Source organism: Halichoeres trimaculatus, unplaced genomic scaffold (assembly GCF_033239565.1).
Source record: "Halichoeres trimaculatus isolate MK-OKI-2021-1 unplaced genomic scaffold, fHalTri1.1 fHalTri1_scaffold_18, whole genome shotgun sequence".
NCBI lineage: Eukaryota > Metazoa > Chordata > Actinopteri > Labriformes > Labridae > Halichoeres > Halichoeres trimaculatus.
This window is the reverse complement of record NW_027437196.1, coordinates 20,851,116-20,865,199: the sequence shown is the minus strand read 5'-3', so window position 1 is coordinate 20,865,199 and position 14,084 is coordinate 20,851,116. Positions and strand designations below refer to the sequence as shown.

The window sequence follows — 14,084 nt, the reverse complement described above, 5'->3', positions numbered from 1 at the left end:
CACATTCATACTTTTTAAACCTCATAGTTTGATCCTTCCATGGTAGATTTAAAGGATATTTTTATCCTGCATGCTGTCGTTTTGTTCAGGAATAACAAAGTCAAAATCTCTTTGGCCACAATGTTAATATTGTATTAACACAAGAACTGTTCCAAAATGACTTGATCAACACTTACTGTTTATGTGTAATGTAAACTATTGTTCCTAATAGGGCAAATGAGTAACAGTGCATGAGGCTGAGACATCCCACACTGTCACCTGAATCAAGTGATGGTGCGGGAACCCACTGGGCTGGGTTATGGGACACAATTTCAAACTTACCCTGTCACCTGGATCTCCAGCGGGGCCTGGAGGTCCTTGAAGACCTGAGGGACCTGGGAGTCCCTAAAAGAACAGATCAAAGTCAGAATACCAGGTTGATAAATTCTGAAAACACTTGTGTGATTCTGATAGTGGAGCTGATGAGGAGACTCACAGCTGGGCCAGGGGGTCCTGGGGGTCCTTCGATCAGCATGCCCTTTAAAAACAAACACATTGTTTTACTCCACAAACACTGTCAGGGAAACAGCAGAGCCACCCACACAAACACACAGTCAGGAGGAGAGCAGTGATTTTAGGGGGTTTCTGGTGTTTGACCAGTGCTCTGAAGAGGCAGCAGAAAACCAAACTAGCAATCATCAAATTGTATAATTTATATTTAGGTTCATAACTGACTTCTATTTCTGTGGATAGAGATGATTTTATCATCATGAAAATTTGTCATTTTTTACTACACTAAAAGTGTTTGAGAGCTATGAGAAAGGTGAGACACAAATATAAATAAATCTAACCCATTTCAGGAACTAGCAACAACAACCTAACTGTGAGACTAGCAACCAAATAACAGCTGATTTAGTGCATCTCTACTGATTTTTTTTTTTAATTTAAGTTCAGAAACTAAGAAAATTAAATGTGTTGGGTTTTTGTCTTTTAAAACTAGTTGTATAGATGAGGACATACAGAAAGGTACAAAACAACATTTCTTGAACTTTCTTGGGTAAAAAATATTTAGTCTAAAACAGTTAAGTTTCAGAGCATTTCATGAATATTCTTGACATTATTTGTCCTTCCAGGAGTTTTACACAAATAAACTAACTGATTTATATAAAACTGTCTCAAAGAATGAAGCAAAATCAAAGATGCACGTCATGTTTTAGACTGGACTCACCAAGGTGCAATAAAGACTGAATCATAGAGCTTAATGTTTGACTTTAAAAAAGAGAAAATGTCTCCTCTGTTTTGACAGAAACCCTCTGGATCAATTTATTTATAACACCATCATGCTATCACCATGGTCCCCTTATTTTCAGCTGTGTGGTATTTGGACACATGTACAGAAGTATGTGATTTTTTTAAATCTTACTCTGGGGGGAAAATAAACGCACAGCTGAGAAGATAACCCTCTAGCTTTACACAATCATTTCTAACAGACTTGATCCTGCAGGCTGCAACAGTTTGGGTCTTACAGGTTCGATAACAGCAGGCTCGCCTTTCTCCCCCTTCTGTCCGAAGGCTCCTCCAACACCGGCAATCTGCAGATAAACAGCGAGCACAGGAGTGATAACTTTCACACAGCAGCTTCAGTCCACAGGTGAGCGAAGAGTCATGATGAGTAGAAATCTTTTTCTCAGTTTGATCTACTGCAGCTACGAGAGGCAGGAGTTAAATCAGGAGGAACATGAAGTAAACTAACCTCATTTCACCAAACAGGCAAACTGTTAGTACTCATGAGTGGGATCAAACCTCTATGAGCTTGAAAATGAGCAATGCTGTCATTTCATTGCTGATGTGCAGTGTGGCTAACAAAAAACACCAGGAGGTTGTTTTCATGCAAACTTCGCCAAGTTACACATCAGTGACACAAACTTATATATGAAGATAGAAAGAAAGAGGTACCAGATGTATTTTTTTAATCCGTAAATAAAAAGATGCAGTTTCCTTTAAAGAAAGTGAATAAAAACATATTTAGTGGGATTATTTGTGTTTGAAGCCTTTGTAGTTTGTGTAGAGGCAATGATCAATAAAGTCCTCGTCTGTCATATGAAAAACACTGTTCTGAAGTGTTCTTTTCTCTTGTATTTGTGTGTGTATGTGTGTGTGTGTGTGTGTGTGTGTGTGTGTGTGTATGCGTGTGTGTGTGAGAGAGAGAGCATGAAGAAAAAAAAAGAAAGAGAAGGAGAGGGAGAATTGAATCAGACTGTTGAGAGGAGCAGGGTGATTTCTGGGTGTGTATGGGTGGGGGGTAGGTGGATCCAACATGCAGTGATTGATTGAAGTTATCACCCCGTTAAGACTCATGCAGACTCCATTAGGCTCCACAACCATCACGACAATGACATATTTCTAAGCATCCCACTACAAAGGCGTGCACTGAACACAGAGTGAGTCCAACCATGCTCACACCTGCTGGTCATCACAGGGGTTGGGGTGTGTTACTTACGGCGCTCTCAGACACGTCTGTCTCTGCAGCGACCCCAGGCCCCACCTCATCATCGAAGGCCTCCACAGTTTTGGAAGGATCTGTGCCATACTCATCATACGCTCCATAATCATACAACTTGTTGTCAACCGCGCCCAAGTCATACTCCTTTAGATCATACTCCTTAAAGTTGTATGAGTCCGCACCAGGGTTCAGGTTGTCTGATGTTTCTGGGACAACAGTGGGCTCCAGAGCCGGGGGAGGGGCTTCGGTGGCAAACGCACCAACAAGATCCTCCTCCACAGCCTTTCAGGTGTTATCAAAGCAATCAAGGAAATAAGGAGATTAGGTAAGCAGGTAAAGTAAATACTCTACCATGGAGATGTTATTAAAGCAGAATAAAGCAGAAAAAACAGTGAAATAAAGTCACCCATCACTTTACTGGACATATTAAGTTATCTTGGTGCAAAAGAGGAAATATCTGCAGTGAGTCCTGGTATCTCTAAACCTGGGCCATACTTTTACTTTTTGCATATTTAGGGGTCTAAATGTTTAAAGGCACACAAATTTTTGGGATTGCTGCAGTGGATTTTGTCAGCCTGCAGCAGTAAACAGGCTTTAAAACCTGTGGTTTGATCTTTGAGGGCAAAAAACAGACATGCACACAAACACAGATTTCTCTTCCTTCACCAGAAACTGACCAATATCTTTCTTTATGAACACCAGTTGAACCCCCTGACTGAAACAGCGATTTTATCTGGTCCAAAATCAGGTGTGAGTCTGACTGTGAGTTACACAACCTGTGATGCACCTCAGTTAACAATTAAACAATGAATGTAGGGATGCACGATATTGGATTTTTGCCGATATGCCGATATATCGAAACCCCTTTTGGCAGATACCGATACTGATAATCACAAGTTTGTTTGTTTTTTTCACTGTAAAGAAAGCTAAGTCTTTCCTGTACTGGAATTTATATGTTACTCTTATTGTGACGGTCTTATTTGTTTAAGAAACACACATAAAAAAAGACAAAAAACATTTGATATTACCATGAATAAGAAATGTATTATTTTTTCAAAGTCAAGACATTCAGTATTGAAATACAGAAAAATAATTTCTTGACAGACACAGAGCTCTGCAGTGCAAATAAATGAAGTGCTACATTTTATTTAAGGGGCTTATTTTTCAGATGGAAAGTAATACTTATCGGCTGTGCCTATTGGCAGAAATTTTCGTATCTGCCGATACCGATAAACGTGTTTTTAGGCTTTTATCTGCCGATACCGATATTGTGCCGATAATATTGTGCATCCCTAAATGAAAGCTACAAGCTAAATCCAAGCGAACTGCACACAGCAGCAGAAGACCTTTGCAAAGTTTACTTTTTTAAGTAACTGGTGTCCTTCAGCTTTAAAGACAATGTATCGGCTGTTTCTGGTTATACAGAAATGTCTGCATTCTCTGGAGGAATCCTTGATTTGGTGTGTTTATCTCAAAGGATTGCTCTGCAGCCCTTAAAGTCTGTTTCACTGCTGCAGGCTGAGGTTTTCTGTTGAAGCATCTCCAAAACTTTTTGTCCGAACTGTTCAAATTCAATCCAACATAAAGAAAAAGAGGCCAGGTTTAAACATACCACGACACTTTAAGTATGTGCATTAACATTAGCTGTCATACAGAGTGCATCCAAAAGCATAGAGTGTATTTATAAGACATAATTTCATGGTCAAACAAACAGCTTGGTTATGCATTGGTACACTCTGTATTTGGCTCAGTGCTGTAACCACTTGGCAGACTGAGGCTCACAGTGGATTTAGATTTGGAAAGCAACAAAATGGATGCAATTACACAGTTATTACTGGCAGGACTCCATCCTGGTAAATTATAGATCCAGAGCTGCCTGCAGAATCACATCCACTTTGTCCCACAGCGCAGAAACAATGCACACTCATAACTGTCAGACTTTAGCCTTGTTTATCACAGCCCTGTCAGAATTAGCAGAGCTAATGATCAAACCAGGCTTACTGTGATGGACGGGGCACATTGTTACTCAGATAATCTGCAGCATAATGAACTGCGAGTGGCTAAGAGCGGCTCTGTCATCATCACCTTGATTTAATCCAGGATAAAGCTGCAGGTCCTGTTAACTTCAGAAAACAGATTTTTGGCACTTTGATGACACTTCAGGAATCATCTGAGTGGTTACCATTGAAAGAACGGACGTGTGTTTCAACACTTATTGTGCTCTCATCATTATATTTACGTAGAGGGAAGCTTGTTTAGCATTCATTTTGAAACCAGGCTGCCAAGAGATTTTTCTATTTCTTTTGTAGTTTCATGTACTCAGGCAGAGATTTCTAAATAGAGTCAGGGGACAAAACAATTAGGTATTTATTTGGCCTGAAAGAAGGCGAACTGCTGGACAGGTGCGTGCTTTCTGCCTTCATTGAGAAGACAGTTAGCATAACATTAGAATCTGAACTAATGTTTATTTCTGTTGTGAAGTTAGACATTTTGACATGGGGCTTTATGGGGACTGTTTAATGCTGGAGACAGACCCCCAGTGGACACTCAGGGAACTGCATCTTTTATATTGTTCTGCCATTATACAGCTATATATATATGTTATTATACAGCTAGGGTTGCTGCTTGGTTTGTGATAAACTGGTTGTTGGGTTTAGAAAATTTGCCTTTACGTTTACTGGTCAATCTCTGAAAAGATTTTGCACATGAAAGCTGCACCTTTAGGCACATGACATTTTTGGTGTCATGGATGTTGTTTCTGAAGATCAGCTTAAGGCGTTGGACAGTAAACAAAATGTAAACAAAGGTAAAGCATGGAGAAGTTGTCCTTGAGGTTTAATCACTATCATGGGATAGATTGCTCTGATTGGATGAGGCCTTTAAAGACATTTCTGTTTGAGCGTGTCGATAATATGGTGGCCGGCTTGCAAAAGCAACAACACAAACGCAACCACCACAACACAACAGACGTACACCCACAACAGAGGTTTAAAGAGGTTAGTTATCCCAGCACACACAGAAAAGTTGTGAAAGTAAGTAAATGATTGTTTTCTTCTTTAACTTCAACTATGATAAATAAAGCTATGAAATGTCTGATTCATGAAGCTACGAAGCTATGAAGCCATGAAGCTATATAAAGCTATATAAGATGACACATTACTGGTAAATATAGAAATATAAGTACTATGAACAATATCCCAAGGTGAGACCATTACGCAGCTACATTAATCATGGCTGAAGTAGAAAAGAAAACAATTGTTTATCAACTTTTACAACTTTTCTATGTCCGATGGGATAACTTACCACTTTTAACTTCCGTTGTGTTATGGTGTTTGCATGTGTTCTTCTTTTTGCATTCCTGTTGTGGCTTTTGCAAATAGTCTGATATTAACCGGCCACTGTATAATAAAGCCTCTAAACTTCGATCACAAAGTCAGACTAATTTGCACAAAAAACAAAACCTGCAGCCTTCTCCAGAAATCTGTGACATGACAGAGCAACTTCTGTGAAGCTCCCTGGGTCATAACTTTCACAGTTCAAACAACATCCCGGTCCATCATTTCTGCCACACACAAAAAGACACATGGATTCATTCGAGTGTGTCTTTTTGACATTTCATACTTAGTTCGTCCTTTGGTAAAACCTCTTCGGCTCACATTTCTCATAACCAAACACTCATTTAAATGCAAGAGAGAGTTAAAGATGAAAATTACCTCTTCAGGTCCATGCGAGCCATAGGGGGACTGAGTCTGAGTACCATCTACAGTTCCGTAGTCATATTCTGTATTGAAATCTCCCTCTACAATGTTTGGCTGAGTCATGTTGAAAAAGGGAAAGAAATATAAAGCAAGGGTTAACAAAAGTTAAAAATCAGAGGTTGTTAGCTAGCGCTTTTGTCAAGCTGGCTACAGACTCTCTACGTCTACACAGGAGAGGTTAGGGAGCTCTACGTCCGCCATCACAGATTTTCCCCTCAAGACAGAGTAATCTTGATGGATTGGCTCTTTTCTTTACGTGGAAGTTTACCCTAAAATTGCCTCGGGGTCGTGCTGGCGCTGTGGCCTGGTAGCCAGGCATCTGTCGCTTCTTCTTAGGAGCAAACTTTTTAGCTGGTGATTTTTTGGCCGACAAGAAGCTTAAGGGCTTGCTCTTAGTTTTACTGAGGGACTTTGTGGTCCTCTTCTTTTTCATGGAGACACTACGTTTCTTTCTCTGGAATGATGGCGGCGACAAAGAACACCAAGACAAACATGGAACATTCAAAAGTGGAAATGATTCAACGGCTCAGTGCACGGCTGCTGGACAGAGATTTTCTCAGCTAACAGTCAGCAGCTCAGGTACTGTGGTTGTTCTGCATGATGCTTTTAAAAGAACAGACCACACACAACAACCACAGGGGCAGCAAATTTCATGCCATCCATGATAACGCTGCAAACTGTGAAATCACCAGAAAGCTTCTGTGCAGCAGCTGATTAGACCTTTCAAACAGAAGAATTTGGGTCATTTACACAAGAAACTATCTGAGACAGAAGTAACAAAAAACACAAAGGAAAAACACAAAAGATTTGCCTTTCAGCAACTCTTTAAAGTTAGTGTAGGCATGGAGTTATTGATACCCAAAGCTGTGTACAATAACTTCAAAGAAATGCTGGAATGCAAAACAATGCTGAAAGAAGATGGTATTTTCACAGTCAGATGAGGAGTCACAGAGAGCACTGACATTAATGGTATGTTTACCTGCACACTTTAACTTTTACTGATTGAAAATAAAGAGATTTAGAGAAGGACAAACCAGGTCATGACAAAGGCTGGGTTTAGCTTCAAATATTATGATGCTATCCTCAGAGTCACATGTAAAGTGTTTTGTTTTTTTTTTTGTGGAAAAACTACGAAATGAAGTACCAGGTCACATCAAAAGTCGCCTCCTCCTGTTCTCATCCAAAGATCAAAAGAAATATTAATCACATATATTCAAACTATAACCTGATCATAATGACAGGGCAATCAACCATTCAGTGCAAACAACAGTGCAACACTCAGAAAGGAGTGATTGTACAGGAGGTAGCTCATTGTTTAAACACATATGTCTCTATCTGTCAAAAAAATTGTCAGTTTGTGAACTGATCCAAAATCAGATAACTTCAATCTGAAAGCCTGTAGGAAGTCAAGTCAATGGTTGCAGCAGTGGAAGCAGTCAAGTTTCAAAGAACAAAAAGCTGTGAGTATTTTTAGTAGTGCTGGGCAAGTCAAGGCGTTATTTTCGCGTTTAACCGTCAATCTATTAACGCCGTTGAATATTTTATCGCACATTAATGCATGTTGCTCACATGCTTTTATTTTGTAAATGTCTGTTGCTGACCGCGGTGGAACCGGAAGTGAAATTGGCGGAAAAACATGATGAGTAACCAAAACAAGCATGGAGAAGAGGGGCAACGCCACGGAACTTAAAGGCAGTCGCCGCTTAGTGTATCAGTCTGCGCGCACGGCGTGCCAGATATAAACAAACGCAGGTAGTCTGCCAGGACAAAGAGACACGATGAGAACTAGAGCCTTATTTAGCGGTGTTTTTGTGTGAACTTAACGCGCTGAAAATTCTCTAAATAAAGCGTGAATGCAGACCGATATCAGACTTTTTCGGTGGGAGTCTGTTTATTTGTGTTTTTGGTCAAGTAAAAAATGGCCCCGTCTGAGTGCAGAGGAAACCAGTAGAGGAGCAGGGAGGGGGTGTTTGGTGCGAGCGCTCTGGGCTTCTGCTGCTCAAAATCACTGCTGTAGGGGTAATTTCTGCCCTAAACCTTGTGATAGGACCCAACTTGTTCCATCCCGGAGTATCACTTTAATGCCCTGACAGTGGCAATAAGCTTTAATTTTGTATTTACATTTTGTAAATTTGATTTGCACTAAATGTGTGATTTAACTATTACTGTATAACAAGTACTGATTTAGTGTTTGCATGACAGATGTTATGGCACTTTCACAATGCGATTAATTATGATTAATCAGGGAAATCATGCGATTAATTACAATTAAAAGTTTTAATCGTTGCCCAGCCCTAATTTTTAGAAATCAATGACTGCAAACAAACATCATCATCTCAACGTGACATATCAGTCCAACTAACTTCTCCTCCTGTAAAGAGTGAACTAAAATCTAAATATGCGCTACCAAGAAAAAACATCAGACATGCAACAATGTGATGCAAGCCTGAGGTAAGATACTTGACTTCTGCAGAGTCCCATATGGGTGGCAGCTGCTCAGGTGGAAGACCATTTACAGGTTGGGCGGAAAAGTTGAACCTCTGCTGGGTTTGGATCACAGCTAAACCTTTGAATAATCTTTAGTGGCCCGTATTTTGGGGAAAAAAAAGTAGCGTGGCATTTACACAATGCTTAAATTGGACTGTTTTAGCCGTTACCTTACAGGTGTAACGTTTGAATACCCAGCCCTGGCAATGACATCTAGGATTTCCCTTCATCTTTGATTAAATTTGTCGAATTCAACAAATTCTGTCACTGAAGTTTTGGTGTGCACATAAACATGACAATGAGACACAAAGATACACAAGGCGAACACAGACTGACTGATGACTGACACAAAGACATCACAGCAAACTTTTTCTTTTCCTTTTTTCCTTTACCTGTGGGTCAGAATATTCATCGGTTGGGATGATGTCTGTGGCTCCCTCTGAGTAATCATAGAACTGAGAGTAATCTAAATCATCAGTAGTGTACTAGAGAAGTGAAGAAGAGAGAAACAGAGAGAGGTGGAGAAGGGGGGAGAGGTCTGAGAGTTAGTTAGCATTAGCATCAAGGATGCAGCATGGAGATGATACATGGTTTATCATCCTGAGCATCCTGCAGGTTCAACCTGTTAAAGCATTATTTTAGACAACCATTTATATAAAGGTTAGAGGCAAAAAACAAAAGTAAATATCAAGTAAATAATTAAATAATCTAAGCCAAGTGTTACTGCATTTCATGAGATGAGCTCTAATTCCTAAGAACCAATGGGTAAATTCATGCTGGGGGAAGCAGCGTGGGTCTACAAACATGTAAGCAGACGGGATGTTTAAAAGCTCATAAAACAGGAAAACAACAGGGAGAGCTCAAAGACTAAAACACCAGCTGTATTTCAGGGATATCGTAATGGAACTTTTCCCACTGCAGGCACGTAAATTACACGCTTCAGGGCTGCAGGAGATTAAAGAGGTCTGATTTAAAGAAAGTAAAAATTTGTCCATTTTCTAGTTTTGCAGAAGTTCTTTAAAAGAAGGTAAAAATAAGACTTTACATCATAATTACATAACCGGAGAGGAAGTAAAGGGAAAACCCTGACATGAAGTCATAAAAGTTTATCTCTTCATGCTGCAGGTTGGTAGAGAAGTCTCAACATGTTATCATATGTAACTGATTAAAAAGGATGCCGTGTTTGGCAGCACGTGTTTCCAAAGTGTTAAATCAATCAAACATGGCTGAAGCGCTGGGTTCAGCTGGCACCCACTTCTCATGACTCAACCAACAGATTTATAAGCTGTCCATCAGTTTTCACTGTGCTGCACATAATCATCTTAATGATTAATGGATGAATACAGATGAAGTATGAACCTGTTGCATTTCAGTCATGCAGATTAACGTGACATTCAGTTACATAATCTACAGCGTCCTCGCCTGCTGCCTGGTCTTGTTTTAAACTCTTACATCTGGAAGAGTAAACCTGAGCAGGTGGGGTTTATCAGCTTTTATTTATTGTTTTTGTAAAGAGTCATTCTGTGTTTTTAATCTGGGCACTGATTTTGTTTTGCATTGATCTGATTGACCTGTAGGTATGACAGGTTTTGGAATTGCTCCTGCAGATTTTTGTAGCCTGCAGCAGTAAAACATGATGTAATGGCTGCATCAGTCACCTTCAGAGTACTCCTACTGAAGGTTTGAAACTATGACAGCCTCAGACTGTTTTAAGTGTCTGACATCATGACAGAGAGGATCCCTACAAATATGTTTTAGATGAAATTTTCCCTTTTTGTCATTGCCCTCTTCAAAGCCACCAAACTCCATTCAGGACATCAGTGATTATACCTTATAACACAGGGGAGTTGCTGATCTACCTCTGCCTTGATTGGTCAGTAAATTTGGATAATTGTGTTTTAAATGCTTGAGACAGTTGCCACACAATATTTGTGTAAAAAATAATAAAACAAAAATTGCAAATGGAGGCAGCAACAGACCAATAAATCCTGTGTATGCATGTACAATCATTGTTTTGTCAATGGAGTCAGGTGGATTTGAGAAGAGCGGTGTGAGAATAAAGCTATCTCTCTATAAAGATGTTCTCTGTGATGTTTTCAGACACCTAGAGTAATAATTTAAACCTTGCAGCTGTTATACTACAATGCTTGGCTGCAGGCTACAAGAAATCAATTTAAGAATTCAAACAAAGGGAACAAACACTTAAACTTTTTTAAAGTCATTTAGATGCCAATCCATGTAAAACAAAATAAAGCCCAGATTTAAAATGCAAAAATTAAACTCTTTGTGCCAAAAAGTAATCTGAGAAACAGAGCGAGAGGTCAAAGAAGGAAGCCTTATCTGCTGCTTTCACTGTCACTCGGACACAAACTAAACTCAGCTGACTCTAATGATAGCTGAGACACTCTGATGGGGTAGATATACATTAAATAACACAGCTGCTGCATCAGGAGTTAAAGTCCAGGTCTCACCACACCTCCCATCAGAGACATGGCTGCAGGTATGTTACCTCTGACAGCTGATGGAAAACACCTGCCGTGACATCACTGACTGGGGTGTGGTCAGATGTGCGTTTCAGCTATAAATTTAAAACTGTGCAGGACCCACTGTAATGATGTAATGCACTGTAGGTCTGCCAGTACATTAAAGGATATGAACTCATTCTTATGCACATCTGCAAATAAAACCTCTGGAAGGTGCCTCCTTGAATATTTTAGGACCAAACAGGATGTAAACATCAAAATAAGAGTAACAAGGTTAGAATGAAGCCACCAGGCTGTCTGACCTCAAGTTCCTCTGGCTCCTGGGCCTGCAGAGAGTCCCTGTGGGGGGTGTCACAGTCTGGGCTGTAGTGTTCACAGTAGTCATAAGCTGCTTTAGGGTCAGGCACGATCATCAGCTGCTGGATGTCACCCTGCGGGGAAACAGAAAAAGGAACTGGAGTCAGTGTCTGGGGTAAAATTAGCCACAGTTCCCATGAAAACATAAATCAGGTGTTAGATATCAGTATTTACAACGTGGATTTACACAGAACAACAGCAACAGACAAGTTAAGGCTGCTCAGACCAGATGGCTGTGTCTGATCTTGCCCACTCAGACACACACAGACGTTGGATAAAGTGGTATAAATGTGAATCTCTGATAGCAGATGTGATCTCTGAGCAGCCTTACACTTAAGAGTCTGGAAGAGTCAGAGCCCCCTCTTGTATGATTAAACAGCCTGACACACACCCCCAGAGTCCACACACTCTCAAGCTGCAGGAGGTTCAGACTGCAGGTAAATTATTATTATTATCAGTGCCAGGGTTTACCTCAGGAAATCAAATAAACATGTATCATCAGGAAACAGGTAACAGCTGGCAGGAATATGTGAGCTGCAGTTCAACACCCTGTCCCTCAAACTCAGAGAGTTTACAGAGTGTAAATTCTCTTCTGCATTTTTTTTATCATTAAAATATTCATGCTTTAAGTTCAGATCCAAAGATATAAAATAATGATTGTAAACCAGAATTTGTTTATGGGTTATTTCAACGAACTGATTTGATGAATATTTGTCAAAAATGCAAGGAAAAACTATGTCTGGTAGCAAGAAACAGAAACATAGTTTCTGTCAGTGTCTGGTGCACAGAGGAGACAGTATTTAAATTGTGCCAAGATATATAGGTCAGAAACAGACAATAGACAACAACTGTGCCTGGAAACCACTAAAACAGCCCACAGGAAAGAGTAAAACCATGAAAATCTTAGACGTGGTTTGAATACGTCTCTTAAGCCTCAGTGTTCTGTCTCTGTTTGGATGTGACACCCAAAGCTTCACACCCTTACAGCTCTGAGTCGCTTGTTATCAGCCTCTCAGCCAAAACTCTCGGCTCATTGCGAACACTTTTTGGAAAGCATCTGGATTTTCTTTGCACTCTGTAATTGCTCAAAAGCTGCTCCTGCAGGCTGCATTTTAAGCCTTTCTACACATTGCAAAGACAGCAGAAGAGGTTTCTTGGAAGGTGGAGGACGGGGCATGTCTTCAGTGAGGATGTTTGACAGGCAAGTGCAAGGAGATGCCTGAGCCCAGAGGTGAAATCCAGCAGGGACACTATACGTTGAAGAGAGACGATTGGCAGAGTAACAGAGGAGAAATGAAGCAGGCTGCAACTTGTTAGGAGAATGCACGTCGGTGTGTGCCTCCTCCCTGTGTTAAAACCACATCTATGGATCCTTAACATGGACCTCAGTGTAAACATCCATGTGCTAAGGCTTGTCCCAAGAGAAAACACAAAGCCCTTTGAAACTTTCTCCATGTAGCCATCCATCAACATCTAGAGGCACAGTTTCTGTTTGACAGTCAGAGATTCCTACCTGTGAGCCTCTGAAGGGAGAGAGCTGCTTTAACTTGATTTCTCTCACTTGTTGAAGGCATATCTCACAGTAAAAACCTATGTCAGTTTGATAAAAGTGAGATAACGCATCTGCAACCTGAGCCTAGAACAGGATAGCAAGCACCTAGTTTGACTCTGAGGGGCATTAAATGAAAAAACCCTGAGGCATTTTACCTGAACAGAAAGTTAATGGAGAAACTAAGTGAAGTCAGCGAATACTAGACCAAAATCTCAGACTTCCTCATCACTCCCTTTCTGCAGCAGTGACAGCGCAAAACCTTTTCCCTTTTCTCAGACTCTGTCATCCACTGCACCACTTTTGACACATTCCCTCTTTGCATGCACTCACTTGGTCAGAGATTTACGAAATTACCACCTTTTAGGGACTAAAAGAGGTTTGAGCACCTTGACACCAAGTAACATTACTGCAGCCTTTCAGGGACCCTTGAATTCAGTTGCTTTTCAACAACAAGAAAAGGAACCGGTCAGCCTTTCAGGAACTCTGGGTATTTCATCAGCAGGAACCAGGCTCTAAATGTAGATCCTTGGCAGGTAATCTCCCTCCTAAAAAGTTCCTGCTTGGAGAGGGGGTTCATTCCATAGAAACTTTGGGGGGAGGGGCCATCAATGCTAAAGATTTCTGATTCTGATCACACAAAGCTGTGATTGACTGGATTTAATAACTCCTTAACACTGTTTTTCTTTGAGCCTGTTGGTGAAACTGTGTCGTTCAGCTCCTGGTGATCTGGTTAAAAGGGTGACCCTGAGAACTGGAGACCTTCAGCTGAACATGTCAGTGGATATCTAGCTTACAACAGCTATTGAAACCTTGAGAATGCATCCTAGTTAAGTATTGATTCCAATTTCCAAATCTTCTCATCAGATTAGTTTTAATAACAACCTAAGACATCTAAGTGGGATCTTTGTCACGGCTTTTAAGACCTGTCTTCTGGCTTCGTCGACCATACAAGGTGTTTTGAACCC

At 40.5% G+C, this 14,084-nt stretch overlaps 1 protein-coding gene across 2 annotated transcripts in view; it reads right to left on the bottom strand.

The window, feature by feature from the left end:
* Positions 1-14,084, bottom strand: part of col11a1a (collagen, type XI, alpha 1a) — a 105,574-nt gene that overhangs the window by 74,422 nt on the left and 17,068 nt on the right. For both annotated transcript variants that reach the window (XM_074693943.1, XM_074693944.1), the window contains exons 5-11: positions 11,513-11,641; positions 9,120-9,212; positions 6,196-6,294; positions 2,480-2,764; positions 1,506-1,571; positions 476-517; positions 322-384 (exon numbers count right to left, since the gene is read on the bottom strand). In XM_074693943.1, coding sequence (XP_074550044.1) covers positions 322-384; positions 476-517; positions 1,506-1,571; positions 2,480-2,764; positions 6,196-6,294; positions 9,120-9,212; positions 11,513-11,641 — 777 coding nt within the window. The remainder of the gene's footprint in view (positions 1-321; positions 385-475; positions 518-1,505; positions 1,572-2,479; positions 2,765-6,195; positions 6,295-9,119; positions 9,213-11,512; positions 11,642-14,084) is intronic.